At 51.0% G+C, this 21,312-nt stretch overlaps 1 protein-coding gene across 1 annotated transcript in view; it reads right to left on the reverse strand.

Moving 5' to 3' along the window:
* The window catches only part of CCDC57 (coiled-coil domain containing 57), a 35,365-nt gene extending 15,272 nt beyond the window's left edge, over positions 1–20,093 (reverse strand). Inside the window, exons 1-4 of the mRNA XM_058428791.1 lie at positions 20,074–20,093; positions 19,715–19,949; positions 14,784–14,888; positions 13,983–14,199 (exon numbers count right to left, since the gene is read on the reverse strand). Of these exons, the coding sequence (XP_058284774.1) occupies positions 13,983–14,199; positions 14,784–14,888; positions 19,715–19,949; positions 20,074–20,093 (577 nt within the window). The remainder of the gene's footprint in view (positions 1–13,982; positions 14,200–14,783; positions 14,889–19,714; positions 19,950–20,073) is intronic.
* Positions 20,094–21,312: the final 1,219 nt, after the last annotated feature.

Raw genomic sequence — 21,312 nt, forward strand, 5'->3', positions numbered from 1 at the left:
GCTGTCTTGGGCTGTCCATCTCACCTTGGCCATCAGGAGCCTGATGTGCACCTTCTAGTGCAGGTTACCTGGGCCCTGAGGGGGTTCCCTCGTCAGTACACAGAGTGAGACCACAGAAGGAAGAGCGGACTGTAACATTCCCTGCGCGTTTACAGAGGAGGCACAGACTGTTCTTCACTGTCCCCCGTTTCTTAACATGTCACAGCCGGCTCCTCACCCATCCATGGCGGGGCCATCCCGACCTGCTCTCACGAAATGAACGAAAGCCCTGGGTGTCACAAGAAGCACAAAAGTGCCTGTGGAGGTGGGGGCCGGAGGCAGCATGGGGGCTTCTGGCTGGGTGAGTGGGGAGGGGCGGGGGCGTGAGGATGAGCTGGTGCTGAGGCCAAATGCTCAGGGCATGTTTTTATGTTTTGGGAGCCCAGCTGGTCCTGCAGAGGCCAATCACACTGAAATGACACTCTGGAGTTCCACCATCCTTTCAGGAAAGGCCCAGAACAGTCTCAGCTCAAAAAGCACAGGACACCAGGCAGGGGATGGAGGGAGTGTGTCCTCGGCGCCCACTGGCTCCTGAATGCAGAGGCTGGCAGCCCCTGCAGGGCTACAGTGACTAGGTGGAGGGCGGCTGGAGCTCGGGTGTCGCAATCCTGTGCTCTGTCTTCTGAGAGGCGAGGTGTGGGAGTGGAGACACACTCACCCACAGCCACTCCATCCCCAGGCGTGGTCCCATTGGAGCCCACCAAACCTCTAAAATTGTAAACATGACTCTTAGCTGGAGGGCCACCCGTGAGGCAGGAGTGTGCCATGATTTAGCCCACACTTTGTTTGGATTTACTTAGTTGCCAATATTTTGAAAAGGAAACACTTTATATATAAAAAGAACAGGATTTCCAGCCTCTCTCAGAAAAATGGGAAGACAGGCTTGTTGGACCCACACTGCCATGGAGGGCGGCCCTGGGGTGGCACTGACATGGTCTCGGAAGACCAAGCCCGCCCGCAGGGCCACCACTGCCCCCACTCCACGAGGTTGGCAGTCACCCTGTGCATGGGCACCTAGTACCTTCTCTGCAGAGGAGGCTCTGGCCTGGACTGGATCCAGGGCTTGGATTCAGATTCTGACTCCACCAGCTGGGGCCGTGTGACTTTGGACTTGGCCTTCATCTGAGCAAAGAGCCCCAGCCTGCGGCAACCACTGGGACCAAGCAGGGCGCAGTCACTGGAGCCCTGTGTGATCTCCGGTGGAGGCTCCACCAGCATTCGGGCCGTCCAGCAAGAGGGGGCAAGAGGGGGCAAGAGGGGGCGGCTTTTGTCCTTCTTTCCCTTTGGATCTTTAGATGAGAAAAGCCTGGCTACAAGGTGTCTTCAACACACAGAACTGCCCAGAAATGCTCTAATTCTACAAACAGTTTAAAAAAAATTAACCGAGTTAGCAGCCAGTTAACAGAATTATGCGACCTTAAGATACATTTTATGGGCCAGGCATGGTGACTCACGCCTGTAATCCTAGCCCTTAGGGAGGCTGACATGGGAGGATTGCTTGAACCCAGGAATTCAAGACCATATTGGGCAACATAGTAAGATCCTGTCTGTACAAAAAAAGTTTTTTTTAAATTAGCTGGGCATGGTGGCTTACATCTCTGGTCCCAGCTACTCAGGAGGATGAGGCAGGAGAATCACTTGAACCTGGGAGGTGGAGGCTGCAGTGAGCTGAGATTGCACCACTGCACTCTAGCCGGGGCGACAGAGGGAGACTCTGTCTCAAAAATACAAAAAATTTATGCAACCTTTTTTTTTTTTTTTTTTTTTTTTGAGATGCAGTCTCCCTCTGTCGCCCAGGCTGGAGTGTAGTGGCGAGATCTTGACTCACTGTAACCTCCACCCTCCAAGTCCAAGCGATTCTCCTGCCTCAGCCTCTGGAGTAGCTGGGATTACAGGTGCCTGCCACCGTGCCCGGCTAATTTTTTGTATTTTTAGTAGAGACGGGGTTTCACCATCTTGGCCAGGCTGGTCTTGAACTCCTGACCTCATGATCCACCCGCCTCAGCCTCCCAAAGTGCTGGGATTACAGGCGTGAGCCACCGCGCGCAGCCACAACATCTCAAAATCTGTGGAGAAACAAATATAAATTTCAAAAGAACAAATTTTTTAAAGAAAAAAAAAAAAGCCAGCATTAACATGGGACCTCCTTTAAAGTTGTGACCATTTTTGTTCCTAAACCATCCCCTGCAATTGGAGAGTGGGGTGAGGAGTGAGGGAGGGGGGCCTCCACCCAGAAGAAAACAAAATCACTCACCTCCGACCCACCCACAGGGTGCATGGCAGGGACCACCTCCAACTCCCACCCCCAGGGAGCAGCCCAGGGGCGGCCCACTGAGCCCTGGCCCCAGTCTTGATGAGGCCCTACATGGCGGCCCTACCCACTTCTCCTATGCAGTCTTCCCCACCCCCACAGCACAGCTGCATTCCTCAGAAGCTCCGACCCAGCCTCTCCTCTGACCCCAGGACATGCTTGGCCCTCCCCCTGATCTAATCAGAGGAGTCTCTTCCAGAACTCCAGGGTGTAGAGCAAGGGCTGGGCCTTGGGACCCTCACCTATGGGCTCTGTGGCCATGTAGCGTTGGGCCTCAGTTTCTGCATTTGACAATGGGATCGTAGTAGCTGTACAGCCTTAGCCTAAATACCTGAGCACAGGTGAAACACCAGGTATGGTGTCTGGCACTTAGTAGGTACTCAAAAAATACTCAAGGAAAACACACAAAACCATTCCGATTCCATGTATCTGTAAACCAGGCTTGCAGCTTTCCCTCTGGTCTCCAGTCTAGGTCCCCCCCCACATCAGGGCCCTCTCTGGAAAGCTCCTGTCTCTCTTCGAGTCCCTGACTTTCAGAAGTCACAACAAACACCCATTTTTGTGTTGCCAGCTTTCCTAGTCCCCTTTGAAAAGGACAAAAATGTCAACAACACATAAACCACATATATAAGATGGCCACTTGATAGGAAAAATGACCAACCTCATCATTTAAACATGGTGAATTGGGCCAGGTGCAGTGGTTCATGCCTGGAATCCCAGCACTTTGGGAGGCCGAGGTAGATCACTTGAGCCCAGGAGTTCGAGACCAGCCTGGGCTAACATGGGGAAAACCCATCTCTACAAAAAAATAAAAAAATTAGTGAGGCGTGGTGGCGCACACCATAACCCCAACTACTCCAGGGGCTGAGGTGGGAGGATCACTTGAGCCCAGGAGGTGGAGCTTGCAGTGAGCTGAGATTGCACCACTGTACTGGGCAACAGAGGGGGATCCTGACTCAAACGACAACCAGGCAAATTAGGCCAGGTGCTCATGCCTATAATCCAGCACTTTGGGAGGCCAAGGTGGGAGGACTGTTTGAGCCCAGGAGTTCAAGACCAGCCTGGGCAACATGGCAAGATCCTGTCTACAAAATGTAAAAAATTAGCCAGACGTGGTGGTACGTGCCTGTGGTCCCAGCTACTCGGAATGCTGAGGAAGGAGGAATGCTTGAGCCCAGGAGGTTGAGAAGCCTGGGAGGTTGAGGCTTTAGTGAGCCATGGCTGCGCCACTACACTCCAGCCTGGGCGACAGAGTGAGACTCCATCTCAGATACATAAAATAAAATGGACTAGGAAAAAAAAAGGCAAATTACAACCAATAACGAAGTATCAGTTTTGACTTACCAGATTGGCCAACAAACAAACAAACAAACAAAAAAACACCCAAACCATTTGCTAAATCCACCAGTACTGAGTGAGGAAAGGTGCCTCACGCCTGCAACCAGGAGCAGGGGCCAATGTCCTGGGGGCAATTGGGTAACAGCACTCAGAACTCAAACTGCCCTACCTTTGACCCAGCTAGTTCCCTTCTAGATACTGATCTAACATCAGCCTCTGTGAGCACGCGGGGCACACGCACAGGAGGTTCACTGTCTTAAGAGCTAAAAACGACAGGCCATCCAAGTGTCCACAAACATCAGACACCAAAACAAAGGGAGGTGAGCCGCTGCATTGGCTCACAAAACTACCAGAAAGATCTGTCAGCTCTGTGTGTACTGACATAGAAAAATACTGCAGACATAAATAAAAAAGCAAGCTGCCCACACAATATGCAATTGAAAATAAAAGAGGATATACACATATATTTAAAAAACCACTTCTGTTCTGAGGGTGGCTGGGGAGTCTGGAGGGGTGCAGGGGGACTGGGCAGTTGTGGCCTGGTGGGTAGGGACTGGGAGGGAGTAAGAGAAGAAGGAGAAGGAAGACAGTCCACTGAAACCCGATGTGGTGTTATTCATTAGTGCAGGACTGAAACCTGATGCGGTGTTACTCATTAGTGCAGGATGCCCCACGCATCTGGAGATGGGGTTTGGAGCATCCTTTGCCCCAGCGAAGTGCTCCGGAACTTGCGGTGCTTAGCTGCCCACACACGTGGGACAGACTCTTGGGTGGCTGGTCTCTGTACCGGCTCCTGAAAGGACACTTGGGCACTTGATACACACCCATAAGGTGCACTCTAAGGAGGTGGAGGCAGGCCTGCTGCAGGGGGTCGGCTTCAGAAGCAGGTACTTCTTTGGGGTGAGGTCAGACATCTGCCTGGGTGGTTCTCTGGAACTGCCTTAAGGAGAGCTTCCGTCCTCACTGGGTGCCACTCAGCCTGCCACGCTCTTTATGTACGCTGACTTTTGTTGTGCTGCTGAAGAATATCTTTCCAGTTTTATGATTTTTCAGGTAAAAACACTACCTTAGAAATCTGTGATTTCTTCACCCTTATCTAAGGTTAACCCTCTTGCGGCCATTTGTAAATACTCCATTCTACTTCTGCGTATTTTCGTGGTTTGCCTTGGAGTCCCTCCCTCGGCCTGGAATGCCTGGTAGTGTGTGGTCCCCGTGAGAGGAAGCGGAGATCAGAGTGAGCTGTGTTCCCACCCTGCCAATTGTTGAATGGTTCTTTCTTTCCTTGGCTCCTGGAGAACAACTACATTCTTATCTACCAGGCTCCACTGAGCGGGCTGGAGGTGGGGGTAGGGGTAGGGTGGGGGTAGGGGCGGGGGTGGGGGTGGGGGTGGTGAGAAATTATGTCTGTATTTTGATTAGAATGACACTACAGATTACTTCGCTTTGGAGAAAACTGCTGCCTTTATATATTTAATCCTTCCCTCCAGGAAGTGTCATTTTTTTAAGCCTCACATTTTTTTGGATAATGCTCGGTAGTTTCTCTAGCATTATCTGAGACTAACATTTTCTGAGACTCCTGGGTTTTGTAGACTCGGGGCCTCCCATGCTCCCATCCCTCCCAGTTATCTCCGTGTACGTGGAAGGGACAGGAATCAAGGACCATGCCCCTGCACCTGTGGGTGCCCCCCACCCCTGTGCACCTACGGGTACCCCACCTGCAGACCATGCTCCTGCCCTCAGAGACATTCTGAAGCAGACTGATGGAATCAAGATTAGGAAGAAAAATGGCATGGCCTGGGGCTGGTGCAGGAAGGAAGGAAGCTGGATAGGGGACAGGTCTCTTGTGCAGCCTTTGGAGGAGGCAGGTGCTGGGCAAACAAGGAGGGTGCCTGCAGGTGCTGCAGGGTCTGCAGGTGGGGTACCCACAGGTGCACAGGGGTTGGGGGACACCCACAGGTGCAGGCAGGCTGGAGCTGGAGTGCAGGTGGCTGGGGGAAGAAGGGAGGGAGATGAGGTTGGATGTGCTGGGCCCCACCAGTCTGTGTGGGAGACCTATCTGAGGCTGTCATAAAAACGCAGGTGAGAGAGGAGGCTAGGCTTGAAGGTGGGTCCTCCAAAGAGCCGCATCCAGGGTGTATGGGGGAGCCCCAACTCCAGGCAGCTGTTCCAGCCTCAGAGGTTGGCTGTGCCCTGGGACGGGGTGACTGCTGGGTCTGGATAGGTTGGCAAAGGAGGGCTGAGGACATGAGCAGGAGGGTGGCTTGGGGCCTATCCCAGGTCCAAGAGGAGTATGGCTGTTCAACACGGCTGTGTGACGTCGTGACTAAACACCATGTCCTACAATAGTCGTTCATGTCATTAATTTAGATGCCACTAAATTGTTAACTATTTCAGTATCATTTCATTATTATTATTATTATTATTATTTGCAGAGATGTTGCCCAGGCTGGTCTTGAACTCCTGGGCTCCTCAGCCTCCCAAAGTGCTGGGTTTACAGGCTGAGTCACTGTGCCTGGCAATATTATTACTTTAAACTCTAATCATGACTGTGTAGTGTGCATACTCTGTTACCCACAATGCATGGAACATGTTTTAAAAAGAGGAGGAAACTTCCTCTCCGTTTCTAGAATGGAGCTTTCAAACTGCTTGTCTGGTGAGCGACTCCCGAGCTGCGCTCTGTTCTAGTGTCAGTGCACTGGAGGGCACAGTGTCGCATCTTAACCAGAAACCCGGTGCCCTTAAGTGGTACCCCTTACTTCACCAACGCGGTTTCCAAGGTTTTAAGGAAAGTATTCTTACATGAAGTAAAAATATCACACAGATAATTCAGTTAAGCATGCTTAAATATTCAAAACACAAGGAAACCATCAAGATACTCCGCAGATCATTAAACAACTCAACTGCATTAACCACTTTAGTCTTTTCCTAAATCCTTCACAGGGTGAATCAAAAGCCCCATGGACTTACGCTGAAATGTATCTTTCTTGCTTGCTCTTTTTTTTTTTTTTTTTGAGACAGAGTCTCGCTCTGTCTCCCAGGCTGGAGTGCAGCGGCGCAATCTCGGCTCACTGCAAGCTCCGCCTCCTGGGTTCACACCATTCTCCCACCTCAGCCTCCCGAGTAGCTGGGACTACAGGCGCCCGCCACCACGCCCGGCTAATTTTTTTGTATATTTTAGTAGAGACGGGGTTTCACCGTGTTAGCCAGGATGGTCTCAATCTCCTGACCTCGTGATCCACCCACCCGGCCTCTTGCTTGCTTTTTAATTGCAACACCGCTGCTAAGAAATACCAGCTGTTGGCCGGGTGCGGTGGCTCACGCCTGTAATCCCAGCACTTTGGGAGGCCGAGGCGGGCGGATCACGAGGTCAGGAGATCCAGACCATCCTGGCCAACACAGTGAAACCCCGTCTCTACTAAAAATACAAAAAATTAGCTGGGTGTGGTGGTGGGTGCCTGTAGTCCCAGGTACTTGGGAGGCTGAGGCAGGAGAATGGCTTGAACCCGGGAGGCGGAGCTTGCAGTGAGCCGAGATTGCGCCACTGCACTCCAGCCTGGGCGAAAGAGCGAGACTCCGTCTCAAAAAAAAAAAAAAAAAAAAAAAGAAATACTAGCTGTTGCCAGGCATGGTGGCTCCCGCCTGTAATCCCAGCTACTCAGGAGCCTGGGACAGGAGGATTGCTTGAGGTCAGGAGTTCTAGCCCAGTCTGTGCAACATAGTGAGACCCTGTTTCTAAAATAAATAATAAAGAAAAAATAAATACCAGCCACACTGTCTCAGCCTAGGGAGGCAGGGGCATGGCAGGGGCATGGCAGGGCCTGCGTCTGGCCACCTCCTCCACCTGCTGAGGCCCCCAGTGCTTCCCCAGCTTTCCTGCCAAGAGGCCCCAGTGCTACTGAGCTGCAGGCAGCAGGCTCTCAGGGACATGGCCTCACTCACAGGGCTCAGGGTCTAAGACTGTGTTAAGACAGGCTCTTGGAGCCGGGTCATAGGGAGGCAACATGACCCCACATCCAGGAGATGGACAGCAGGTCTGCTGAGGGCTCTGGGCAGCTTCTCCCTCCCTGATTAAAAGAAAAAGAATCAGGAGAGAGAGGCCCTTCACCTTTTGGCCTTCTCAGGGGATGGTGAGAGTGTCTGCAGCCATTGCAGAGCCATTAGTAGAAAAGAGAATCCCAGAGGGGCCACCTGAGGCCCATTTACCTGGGACTGAGGGCTCCAATGAGCTCCTGTGCCTCAGGAGGCCGCCGTGCCTGCCGCCTGCTGAGACCATTTTGGGCACTCGGGATATGGACCCCTTAGTTCTCTCCTTATTTTAGCGAAGCGTGGCATTTTCCACAGTTACCACGAGGAGATAAAGGCTGGGAAGCTCTGGTTCACGTCACTTTCATATCCTGTCCTGTGACTTGTAGCTAAAAGCATCTTAACTGATCCACACCAGCACCGCCTTCCCTCCCAGGCCACCCACACTCTCAGCCTCGGTGGACGTGTGCCGCTGCGTCAGGAACGCTCCTTCCTGCAGCACGGCCTCGGCCCCAGGTGACTCCTGTGGTCACCAGCTCCCTGGTCGCACAGAGAGCTTGGTGGCCCTCTTCACCCTCTGCTGGATCTGCTTCCTGAGGCGCCAACCCACCATTTTACAACCCGCTTTCTCAAGCCTCCTACACCGCTCCTTCTTCCTTCAGAGCCTGTGGCTGGCCTCGGGCTCTCAGCCTGGATGCTGAGCATGTAAGAGGAAAGGAAAGGAATCTGCCAGAACCGTTTCCCACCACCAGGCCAGCTGCTGGGGCCACGGACAGCCTCCCTGGGGCCTGTGCACTCCCGCACGATGAAGGCTGCCCCGGCCACTGCTGCAGACCCTTTGCAAGGGTGTCTGTCCAGCAAGCAGCTCAGAAGTCGGAGCAAGCATCTCCCTCAGGCCCAGGGCAGGTGCTTGTGGCACTCTAGGACTCGGAGGGCAGGTGCTTGTGGTTGCTCTAGGACTCGGTCCCCAGGCCTGGGTTCCTCAGCTGAGATGCACGCCCATTGCACCTGCAGCCACTGCCTGCCCAGCTGCCTGCTATGTGGACAGAGCCCTTGGTCTCTGACCCGGAGCCTCCTGTCTCCCGCCAGGCTTGCTTGACAGCTTGCAGGCTGGGCAAGTGCACAGCGCTGGCTGCCATCAACCTTCTGGCTTCGGTGCCCACCTCTGCCTCTGTCCTATTAAAGGCCAGCCCTGCACATGGGCACCGAGCCCCTTCTCCTGCCACCTCCAGGACTTCTCTCCCGAGTCATCCCATTTCCCACTGCCTACCGGCAGGCTTTACATGACAGCTTGTGAGCCTCCCCTCTTGACTCCACATCTTCACAAATATGGCCTCTTTTCACTGCTGATTTTCAGAGCAAAGTTTCTTGGATATGTTGTCCATCCCATCTCCCATCCTCTCCCCAAGCCAGGAAGGATTGAGTGACAATTCTACTACTCCCCTGAAACCACACTTAAGACCACCAGTGACCTTCATCTTGCAAAAAAGCAGGGGCTGCTTCTCTGTCCTGACCTAACTGGACCTACCTGTAGCGTTCCACTGCACAGGTTAACCACTCCTTCCCTCCTTATAACTTTTTTTTTTTTTTTGTAGAGACAGGGTCTTGCTCTCTCACCCAGGCTGGAGTGCAGTGTGTAATCACAGCTCACTGCAGCCTCGAACTCCTGGGCTCAAGTGATCCTCCTGCCTCTGTCTCCCAAAGTGCTGGGATTATAGGCATGAGCCACTGTGCCCGGCCCTTTTTTTTGTTTTGTTTTGTTTTGAGATGATGTCTCACTACATTGTCCAGGCTGGTGTGGAACCTCTGAGTTCAAGCGATCCTCCCACTTTAGCCTCCCAAAATGCTGCAATTACAAGAGTGAGCCACCGCGCCGAGCTTATAGCCATTTTCATGTCAGACAAAATAGGTTTTTTGGTGAAATACAACATGAGGGGTTATGAAGGATGTTACATACTGGTAAAGGGAGGAAAAGATCAAGAAGGCAAAAAACCTAAACATATATGCACCTAACAATGGACCTCAAAACACATAAAGCAACAATTGACAAAAACAGATAAATTGATAATTGTAGTTTAAGAACTAATATTTCCCTCTCAGAAGAGTTAACATCATAGTAATTTAATTCTCTGACCAGAATGTAAAAATATTAGAAATCAGTAACAGACAAAGAAATAAAATTCCACAAATCTAGAAACTTAAGGAAAAATTCCATTTAAGTTAAAGCAAAATGAATTGCATTATAAGTCCTACAAGGGAAAGACAAGGGAAACATGAGGATGTCAAGATTTATGAGACATGGTTAAAGTAAAGCAGTGCTTGGAGGAATATGCATTTCTTTGGCTGCACTGATCAGAAAACAAGACAGATTCCAGACTTGAAGAAGGCATCACGAAGCTAGCACTCCTTCACTATCCTTGTAAATCATCCAAAAGCAAAAAAAAAAAAAAAAAAAAAAAAATGAAAAGCAAAAATGCAAACTTCATTTTCATTAAAACTAAGAGCTAGAAATGGTGGTGGTGGTGGGGGCTACCAAAGGCCGCAGGAACTCGGCAAGGGCTGTGTCAAAGACATACAGATGCCTTGTTACAGACCCCAGAAAGAGCAGAGAGGGCATTTCTCAAAGGCAAGGGCACGCCCTGAGGGTAGGACCTAATTCCTTGTTTCAGGAGTAGGAACATGGGCTGGCAGCAAGTGCTTCCCTGACCTTGTTCCGTTCCTGGAAGAGAGGAGGGAGAGCGAACCAGGAACAGAACAGGCCCTGTCTGCAAAGTGCAGTGTCTGTGGGGAAAGGGAAGAGAGAAGCTGTATCAGCTGTTAAAAGCCTGATAGGTGGAGACTTGTACTTGAAGCTAAAATCAACAACAAAACTCTGCTAGACTGGAAAATGGCTCTGGCTTCATTTTCCATACAAACTTTTTCAAATAGCTAGTCAAGTAAAAATTTACCTGTTTTAAAGATGAGGCCAGGCACAGTGGCTCATGACTGTAATCCCAGCAGTTTGAGAGCGTAAGGTGGGAGGATTGCTTGAGCCCAGGAGTTCGAGACCAGCCTGGGCAACATAGCGAGACCTTGTCTGTACAAAAAACTAAAACAATCTTAGCTGAGCATGGTGGCGTGTCCCTGTGGTCCCAGCTACTTGGGAGGCTGAGGTGGGACAATCACTTGAGCCCAAGAGGTCAAGGCTGCAGTGAGCTGAGTTTGCGGCGCTGCACTCCAGCCTGGGTGACAGAATGAGACATTGTCTCTAAAAAGAAAAAAAAAAAAAAAAATGAGGGGGGAGCCAAGAAACAAAAGTGCTCCAAGAGAAAAGGAGAAAGGAAACAAGCAAACTAATGAACACAAACGTCTCCAGAAGAACTTTCCATTGAGTTGATGAAAATTTGGACAAAATGTTTTGTGGTGAATTAAAAACGCAAGGAGGTGGTGCCCCTAAGAATCCTGAGCACAGAGGAGAGCCATGGAGTGCAGGTGGGAGGGTCAGGAAGACAGAGTGGGACGCAGCTGCGTGGAAGACAGAGAGAAACGTGCCACATTCGTGATGCCAGCACCGGAGCACATGGGGAACGGAAGCCAGCCACACAGCCCCATTCCTTCCTAAGGCAGAAGGGAAGCTGTGTCAATCCTAAGAACACTTACAATAGTGTTTGTGGGGAGGGGCTGGGGGAACCAGACTCAGACAAGCCAAGTCTAAAAATTGTATACAAAAATAGGCCGGGCATGGTGACTCACACCTGCAATCTCAGCACTTTGGGAGGCTGAAGCGGGAGGATCGCTTGAGCCCAGGAATTTGAGATCAGCCTGGGCAACATACGGAGACACACTATCTCTACTAAATTTTTTTTTTTTTTTTTTTTTTTTTTTTTGAGGCAGAGTCTCATTCCGTCACCCAGACTAGAATGCAGTGGTGCAATCTCAACTCACTGCAACCTCCGTCTCCCAGGTTCAAGCGATTCTCGTGCCTCAGCCTCCCAAGTAGCTGGGATTACACGCATGCGCCACCAGGCCCAGTGAATTTTTGTATTTTTAGTAGAGATGGGGTTTCACCATGTTGGCCAGGCTGGTCTTGAACTCCTGACCTCAACTAATCCACCTGCCTCAGCCTCCCAAAGTGCTGAGATTATAGGCACGAGCCACCACCTCCAGTCCTCTCTCTACTAAATTTAAAAAGAAAGAAAAAAGAAAAAACAAATACATGCAAATAACCAAGAAAATCCTGAGAGAGAAGGGTAAAGAGGAGATCCTACATCAGCCAGACATGTAAAAGGACCAGGAAGTGACACTGATTCTGACCTGATGGAACTGCCTATGAACAGACTGAGAGTGGCTGAATGAACCGTCCGGATATAGCTCCAAATACACATGGAACATTTAGCATCATAACAAAGGTAGAAGTCTGAATACGCGGGAAGCATGAGCGATGGAAAACTGGGAGCCATTGCCACTTTGGGGGTTAATAAGAAGTGGTTCTGGCCGGGCGCGGTGGCTCACCCCTGTAATCCCAGCACTCTGGGAGGTCGAGGTGGGCGGATCAACTGAGGTCAGGAGTTCGAGACCAGCCAGGCCAGCATTGTGAAACCCCGTCTCTACTAAAAATACAAAATTAGCCTGGAGTGGTGGCGGGTGCCTGTAGCTCCAGCTACTGGGGAGGTTGAGGCAGGAGAATCGCTTGAACCCGGGAGGCGGAGCTTGCAGTGACCCAAGATCGTGCCATTGCACTCCAGCCCGAGCAACAAGAGCAAAACTCCGTCTCAAAGAAAAAAAAAAAACAGACAAGATAAAAAACAAGGACATTAAATTACATAAAAATAAAAAATATGAACATTAAAAAAACACCATAAGAAACATTTAAAAACATGAAGAACTGGGAGAAAACATTTAAATTTTATCACCGAAAAGGCCTAATTTCTATCACATGTAATGAGCTGCTATAAATCAGTAAGAAAGACAACCATCTAATATACAAATGGGCAGAGAACTGAAGAACAGGGAAAGGAAGTGGCTCCTATACACACACGAAGGTGCACGACCTCCCAGCAGAGGCGCTGATGCCAATCCCGCTGCCACCGGCAAAAGTTCCATGTGGCTACATGACTCTCAGACACTGCTGCTGGGAGCAGCCTCTGGGTGGGCAGTGAGGCTGAGGCGATGCTGTCCCCCACATGTGGCATGCGGGCAGCCTTGACTAAGCAAGCCCCTGGGGCACTTACACGTGTGTTTTCACACACACTGCAGCCTGTAAGGTCACTATTCTAACAGTATCTGTGATGGTAAAGGACTGGAAATAGCCTAAAATGCACATGAAGGAGAGAATGATTAAATGAATGAGACACATCCTCATGACAGAAGACAGAAGCCATAAGGTAAGAAGGGGACGCCCTCCATGCAGGCACACAGGATGGATGCATGCTCCCGGCTGAACCACATCACACGTCCCGCAACTCCAGCTGCCTCGAAGCAGCATCTGTCTCCCTCCACCCTTCTCGCTACATCATAGACCCATGCAGTCCCCACAAGGTACACCCTTCAAACAGACTTTCCTGAAAACTTCCTGAGACCACTAGCAGAAGCTGGCACTGTGACCTGCTGAGTTTACCAGGCCTATGACTTAGGTGCAGAGAAGAGTCTCAGGGCGGCAACGTCCGCGCAGCAAAGCAGGACGAGGATGAGGATGCGGCTGGCACTTGTCTGGCCCGTGAGGCTGAGCATCACTGGGGTCGGCCTGGCTCTTCCCTGGGACCATCACTGGGGTCGGCCTGGCTCTTCCCCAGGAGCAGGACCGTCTAAAGTGCACCAATGCCTGCGCGTCTCACCTGGGCTCCATTCTAAGTCAGCGTGCACCCGGGTGTACAGTGCTGTATTCTAAGTCAGTGTGCGCCTGGGTGTACGGTGCTGCATTCTAAGTCAGTGTGCGCCTGGGTGTACGGTGCTGCATTCTAAGTCAGTGTGCGCCTGGGTGTACGGTGCTGCATTCTAAGTCAGTGTGCGCCTGGGTGTACGGTGCTGCATTCTAAGTCAGCGTGCGCCTGGGTGTACAGTGCTGCGCTAGGAAATGGCATGGTTTCTGCCCTTCAGGGCTTTGCACCATAGCCCGGGAAACACTCAGCTGCCAAATGAGAGGTAAGGAGACTCCATGCATTACTCAACCAAAGTGCAGGGATTTCAGGGTGCAGGAGGCACGCAGGGTGCTGACTCTCCACATGCCCCTCGGAGAGGGTGGCCCCCGCCAGCTGCCAGCTGTGGGCAGCTCCTAGGGAGGGCAGTCTCCTACCTGGAGTTGAGTCACCCTGGGAGGTGAGACCAGAAGGGCTGGATCCCAGGTCTAGCAACCTCCACGTGTCCTGGAGGGCGCCACTGGAAAAGGAGGAGGAGCTGTGGGATTGGCGACGATGCTCCTCAGGGCGCTCGGGAGCCTGGGGTGGCTTTGGGGACCTGTCTTCTTGCTGCTGAGGTGATTTACAGGTCACCGTGTGGATGCTGTGTTGTGTCTAGAAAAGACATCATAGTCTTGAAAGCCACCCTCTCCAACCCAGAGGAAGCCACAGGACTCCCCCCACCCACTCCCCTCAGAGCAGTAAGGAGGCAGTGGGCCTGGCTTAAAGGCCCAGGCAGATGCTCCAAGGATCACCCAGGAGAGGCAGCTGCAGACAGGGATGCATCCGGGGAGCGAGTCTCAGCGCTGGGAACGCTGAGTGTGGGCAGGGCCTGAATCTCAGTGCTCGTCTCAACACTTAAATGACAAAACACGTCTAGGGCAGAGGCTGTCCCGTTTCGATGGGGAATGAGCTGAAATGCAGGGCAGATACCCTGAGGGGCACAGAAAGGAAGAGCCAGCGTGGGCCCCATGTGCTTTAGGGGTCCCGGGGCCCTCCCAACACCCTTACCACCCTTGTGGGACCACCCGGCAAATGCTCTGCAGCTCACCCTGCCATTGCGAGCAGTCCCTGGTGACGGCACAGAGGCAGGCATGCAGAGTGAAGGCCCCTCCGAGAGGCCCAGAGCACCCAGGCCCCGGCTTCCCTGCTGGCCACACCCCACATAGCCGCACTTGCACGGGTGCCACCACTCTCACCTTCAGGCCTTGCAGGGCGTCAAGTCTGCTGCCCACCTGTGCTGAGCGGGGCCGGTGCTTTCCCAAGTGTCTGGAAGGACACTCATCCTCGGCACTCTTGGCGTCCTGCCATGGGGATTTAAATGAGAGGACTCTGGTATTCACATGTCACTGATGGTGCATGTCAGTGAGTTTTCCCACAAGAGTGGGAAGAAATGCCTTCCCACATTTCTGGTATTAAAGACTCACATCATTTGGTGACAGCCTGGACTGAAGGGACCTGTTTCCCAGACAGGAGGAATGGAGCAGGCTTCCCCAGTCATTCATTCCCAGGAGCCTCCTCTGCAAGGCCAGGGCAGCCTGTGCATGGCCTGCCTGGGGTGAGAGCCCCCTGGCCCAAGATTGGCACGAGTGGCACCCAGTGACACCGCCTGGCCAATCCTGCTTTTTTTTTTTTTTGAGACGGAGTCTCGCTCTGTTGCCCAGGCTGGAGTACAGTGGTACGATCTCGGCTCACTGCAACCTCCGCCTCCTGGGTTCAAGTGATTCTCCTGCCTCAGCCTCACAAGTAGCTGGGATGACAGGCACCCACCACCACACCCGGCTAGTTTTTATATTTTTAGTAGAGACAGGGTTTCACCATATTAGCCAGGCTGGTCTTGAACACCTGACCTCAGGTGATCCGCCCGCCTTGGCCTCCCAAAGTGCTGGGATCACAGGTGTGAGCCACCGTGCCCGACCTGATCCTGCTTCTTGAACCCATCACTGGTGCCTCTGCCCGCCCCGTGCCTGACGTCTCCCTCCTTTTGGAGGGGAGACTGTGGAAAGGAAGCCAAAAGGGGGCACTAGGGAGCAAACCCTAAGAACATGGAAAGGAAACGTGGAGGAAAATAGAAAGGGAAATTCAAAGCAGTGGGACCTATACAGAGCCATGGACAATGCATGGCCTGCAAGGAGGCTGTGGAACCAGCCCAGCCCTGCCCCTTCTGAGGCACACCATGAGCGTGCCCACAACCGTGGATGCAGAGTGTACTCGGCCCACATTTACTAACGTTTGCCTGTTCACCTGAGGAATGCACATGCATGAGGTCTGACGTAAGGGCCCTGGTGCCAGTGATCATGGGCACAGCCTGATGCTTGCTGCGCCCCAGGCTTCATCCCCGGTGCCTTCTGATCAGACCCTTTGCCTGTTTTTCACAGGGTGATTTGTCTTTTTCTTATTGATTTGTAGGAGTTCTTTTCCATATTTGTATCTTATTTCTTCTCATATGGAACCATTTACTATTAAAAATAAAGAGGAACCCCTTGGGAGGCTGAGGCAGGAGGATCACTGGAGCCCAGAGTTCTAGGTTCCAGTGAGCCTGGATCACATCACTGCACTCTAGCCTGGGCAACAGAGCGAGACTCTGTCTCAAAAAATAAATAAAAAATTAGGCTTGGCGCGGTAGCTCACACCTGTAATCCTAGCACTTTGGGAGGCCGAGATGGAAGAATCCCTTGACTCCAGGAGTTCAAGATCAGCCTGGGTAACATAGAGACCCCCTATCTGTACAAAAAAATTTTAAAAATTAGACAGGTGTGATGGCGCACACCTGTGGTCCCAGCTACTAGGGAGGCTGAGGTGGGAGGATGATGTGAGCCTGGGAGGTCCAGGCTGCAGTGAGCTGTGATGTCATCATGGCACTCCAGCCTGGGGAGCAGAGACCCTGTCTCAAAACATTTTTTTTTGAGACAGAGTCTCGCTCTGTCACCCAGGGTGGAGTGCAGTGGCGTGATCTCAGCTCACTGCAACCTCTGCCTCCTGGGTTCAAGCGATTCTCCTGCCTCAGCCTCCCGAGTAGCTGGGATTACAGGTGCCCACCCCCATGCCCGACTAAGTTTTGTATTTTTTTAGTAGAGACGGAGTTTTGCCAAATTAGCCAGGCTGGTCTCGAACTCCTGACCTCAAGTAATCTGCTCGTCTCGGCCCCAAAAAGTGCTGGGATTACAGGCGTGAGCCACCACACCCGGACTAAACATTTTTTTTTTTTTTTTTTTTTTTTTTTTGAGATGGAGTCTTGCTCTATCACCCAGGCTGGAGTGTAGTGGTACAATCTCGGCTCACTGCAACCTCAACCTCTTGGGTTCAAGCGATTCTCCTGCCTCAGCCTCCCAAGTAGCTGGGATTACAGGTGCCTGCCACCACAACTGGCTAATTTTTGTATTTTTAGTAGAGATGGGGTTTCGCCATGTTGGCCAGGCTGGTCTCGAACTCCTGACCTCAGGTGATTTGCCTGCCTCAGCCTCCCAAAGTGCTGGGATCACTGGTGTGAGCCACCACGCCCAGCCCCACTTTTTTTCTGTGGCGGGGGGGTGGGGGACGGAGTCTTACTCTATCATAAATAAAGTAAATACATGCCGGGCCTGATGGCTCACGCCTGTAATCCCAGCATTTGGGAGGCAGAGGTGGGCAAATTGCTTCAGTCCAGGAGTTTGAGACCAGCCTGAATGACACGGTGAAACCCCGTTTCTATTAAAAAACAAACAAACGAACAAAAATTAGCCAGGCATGGTGGTGCATGCCTGTAGTCCCAGCTACTGGGGAGGCTGAGGTGGAAAGATCACTTGAGCCTGGGAGACAGACCTTGCAGTAAGCCGAGACTGTGCCACTGCACTCCAGCCTGGGCGACACAGGAAGACCCTGTCTCAAATATAAATAAATAAATCTTAAAAAGAAATAAAAAAGGAAACACAAAGGGGTTTTGGCTCCATAGAGTTTTCTTTTCTCAGTTTTAAGAGTTATTTCTTATGCCTGTAATCTCAGCACTTTGGGAGGCTGAGGCAGGAGGATCACTTGAGTTCAGGAATTCAAGGCCAGCCTGGGCAACATGGCGAAACCCTATCTCTACAAAAAATACAAAAATTAAGGTCAGGCATGGTGGCGGGCGCCTGTAATCCTAGCTACTTGGGAGGCTGAGGTAGGAGAATGGCGTGAACCCGGGAGGCGGAGGTTGCAGTGAGCCCAATATATGCCACTGCACTCTAGCCTTGGGTGACAGAGACTCTGTCTCAAAAAAAAAAAAAAAAAAAAAAAAAAGAATAAATAAGAAAGGATAGCCAAGAAAATTTTGTAAAGGAACAGAAATAAGTCAAGCTTGCTCTAAGAGATATTAAAATATGTCACAAAGCCACAGTATTTAAAGCAGTATAGTACCATTTCAGGGACAACTCATTGGAACTGTGTGGAAAACCCCAAAATCAATGCAGAAGCTGAATTTCTCGAGGCTGCAGCATCAGACAGATCCACAGTCTACAAAACACTGCCTGATTTTTCAAAAAGACACAGAAGGGCGGAGGGAGCGTTCTGGGTTAAAGGATGAAAACACAAGAGCCAGATGCAGCGGGAATTCTGGACTGGCTCTGAGGTTACGGAAAATTAGCAAGGAACACACGTAAATCTCCCACAGAAGAAGAACTATAAATGGCCAATAAATAGATTTAAAGCATTTAATGCCACTAAGGATATAAGAAATTTCTTTCTTTGTTTTTTGGTAGAGACGGGGTCTCACTGTGTTGCTGTGGCTGGTCTTGAACTCCTGGGCTCAAGCAGTCCTCTCACCTCAACCTCCCGAGTCTGGGGTTACAAGGTGTGCACCACCACACATGGGTAATTTATTTTTATCTTTCTGTAGAGACAGTCTTGCCTTTTTTTTTTTTTTTTTTTTGAGACGGAGTCTTGCTCTGTCGCCCAGGCTGGAGTGCAGTGGTGCCATCTCTGCTCACTGCAGCCTCTGCCTCCTGGGTTCAAGCGATTCTCCTGCCTCAGCCTCCCCAGTAGCTGGGATTACAGGCAAGTACCACCATACCCGGCTAATTTTTGTATTTTTAGTAGAGACAGGGTTTCACCATGTTGGTCAGGCTGGTCTCAAACTCTTGACTGCATGATCCACTTGCCTCGGCCTCCCAAAGTGCTGGGATTATAGGCGTGAGCCACCGCACCCAGCCATCTTGCTATCTTTTTAAAGATACAAGTTGTGGCTGGGTGCACTGACTCATGCCCATAATCCCAGTAGTTTGAGACGCCGTGGTTGGCAGATCGCTTGAGCCCAGGAGTTCAAGACCAGCCTGGGCAACATGGCAAAACTCCATTTATACAAAAAATACAAAAATTAGCCATTAGGGATGGTGGTGCACACCTGTGGTCCCAGCTACTTGGGAGGCTGAGGTGGGAGGATCACTTGAGCCTAGGAAGTCGAGGCTGCAGTGAGCTGTGATTGCACCACTGCACTCCAGCCTGGGTGACAGAGCCAGGCCCTGTCTCAAAAAAAAAAAAAAAAAAAAAAAAAAAGAAGTTTTCGGGTGTTTTTTCACTTATCATACTGGTAAAGATTAAAAAAATAGTACCCAGATATGTAAAGCTATAGTAAAACATATATATGATACAATTTGTAATTAAAAAAATAAAAAAAGGGGGCTGGGCGTGGTGGTTCATGCCTGTAATCCCAGCACTTTGGGAGGCAGAGGCGGGTGGATCACCTGAGGTCAGGAGTTTGAAACCAGCCTGGTCAACATAGTAAAACCCCATCTCTACTAAAAATACAAAAATTAGGCAGGAGTGTTGGCGCATGCCTGTAATCCCAGCAACTCAGAAGGCTGAGCCAGGAGAATCGCTTGAACCTGGGAGGGGGAGGTTGCAGTGAGCCGAGATTGCACCACTGCACTCCAGCCTGGGCAACAGAGCAAGACTCCGTCTCAAAAAACAAACAAACAAACAAATAAAAACCAAAACCAAACCAAACCAAAACAAAAACCCAGCAGAAAACACATTGAAATGTTACTGATAACTATATCTGGATCCTGAAAATTGGAGGCTTTTTATATTGTGTTTATTGTAATCTGAAGTTTCTGTAACGAAAACAACACAATTAGGGAAATATTTTTAAAAATGCATGTTTTAGATGAAGGGATGTTACCTGAGCTGTAAAATGGGGCTGCACCTGTCCCAAAGGTGGGCTGCGATCCAAAGGCCTCCTGGGCTCCTCGCCTGGCTTCCGGGCCTCGGAGGCAGGAGGGAGGGTGTGGTGCAACAGCCACCCTGGGAATGGGATGGGGACAGAGTTTGTTCTCTGTGCATCACTTCTGGATTCCTCTTGTGCTGAGTGCAAACACTCAGAAAGAACAGGATGTTCCTTTTCGAAACTAAAGTAACTTCCATTACATCAAGAACTTGGGGAGTGGCGGACAACGGTGAACTGTGACACACAGCATTTCGGTAGAGCTCTTGCACACACAATGCCACGCCCCTGCCACACAGAGCCCTTGCCGTCCTCACAGCGGGGGCAGCAAGCACATTCGCTAACAGAAGCACAGAGACTCCCTTTCTGTGGCAGGCACAAAAAAGAAGCAAAAGCTTGCCGGGTACGGTGGCTCACATCTGTAATCCCAGCACTTTGGGAGGCTGAGGCAGGTTGCTCACTTGAGGCCAGGAGTTCGAGATCAGCCTGGCCAACATGGTGAAACCCCGTCTCTACTAAAAATACAAAAATTAGCTGGGCATGGTGGTGGGCACCTGTAATTCCAGCTACTCGGGAGGCTGAGGCAGAAGAATCGCTTGCACCCGGGAGGCAGAGGTTGCAGCGAGCCGAGATCGTGCCACTGCACTCCATCCTGGGTGACTCCATCTCAAAAAGCAAACAAACAAACAAAAAGAAGCAAAAGCTTAAGTATAACAACTTAAAAATGATGGTTCTACTCAAAGCTTCGGCACGCTAGCTTACTTAGAAATGACCCCACATCGGCCGGGCGCGGTGGCTCACGCTTGTAATCCCAGCACTTTGGGAGGCTGAGGCGGGCGGATCATGAGGTCAGGAGATCGCGACCACGGTGAAACCCCGTCTCTACTAAAAATACAAAAAAATTAGCCGGGTGTGGTGGCGGGCGCCTGTAGTCCCAGCTGCTCGGAGAGGCTGAGGCGGGAGAACGGCGTGAACCCGGGAGGCGGAGCTTGCAGTGAGCCGAGATTGCGCCACTGCACTCCAGCCTGGGCGACAGAGCGAGACTCCGTCTCAAAAAAAAAAAAAAAAAAAGAAATTACCCCACATCAAACGAGATCCTTTCATCAATTCCATTCGTGTTACGTTATGTAAAGATCTGCTCCTTCTCTAAGCAGGCACATCAGAAGACATAATTACTGAAATAACATTTCCCAGGATTACAAATCAGTTTTGTTAAACTCACTGAGGATTCCAACAAGGTTTTTGGAGGGTGTTTATAACTGTTGACATTTCACATGTTGGAAATTGAAACAGACATTTTTTTTTTTTTTTTGAGACGGAGTTTCGCTCTTGTCCCCCAGGCTGGAATGCAGTGGCGAGATCTCGACGCCCCCACAACCTCCACCTCCTGGGTTCAAGAGATTCTCCTGCCTCAGCCTCCCAAGTAGCTGGGATTACAGGCATGCGCCACCACGCCTGGCTAATTTTCTATTTTTAGTAGAGACGGGGTTTCTCCATGTTGGTCAGGCTGGTCTCGAATTCCCAACCTCAGGTGATCTGCCTGCCTTGGCCTCCCA

The sequence above is a fragment of the Hylobates moloch genome, unplaced genomic scaffold (genome assembly GCF_009828535.3).
Source record: "Hylobates moloch isolate HMO894 unplaced genomic scaffold, HMol_V3 SCAFFOLD_15, whole genome shotgun sequence".
In the NCBI taxonomy this organism is placed as follows: domain Eukaryota; kingdom Metazoa; phylum Chordata; class Mammalia; order Primates; family Hylobatidae; genus Hylobates; species Hylobates moloch.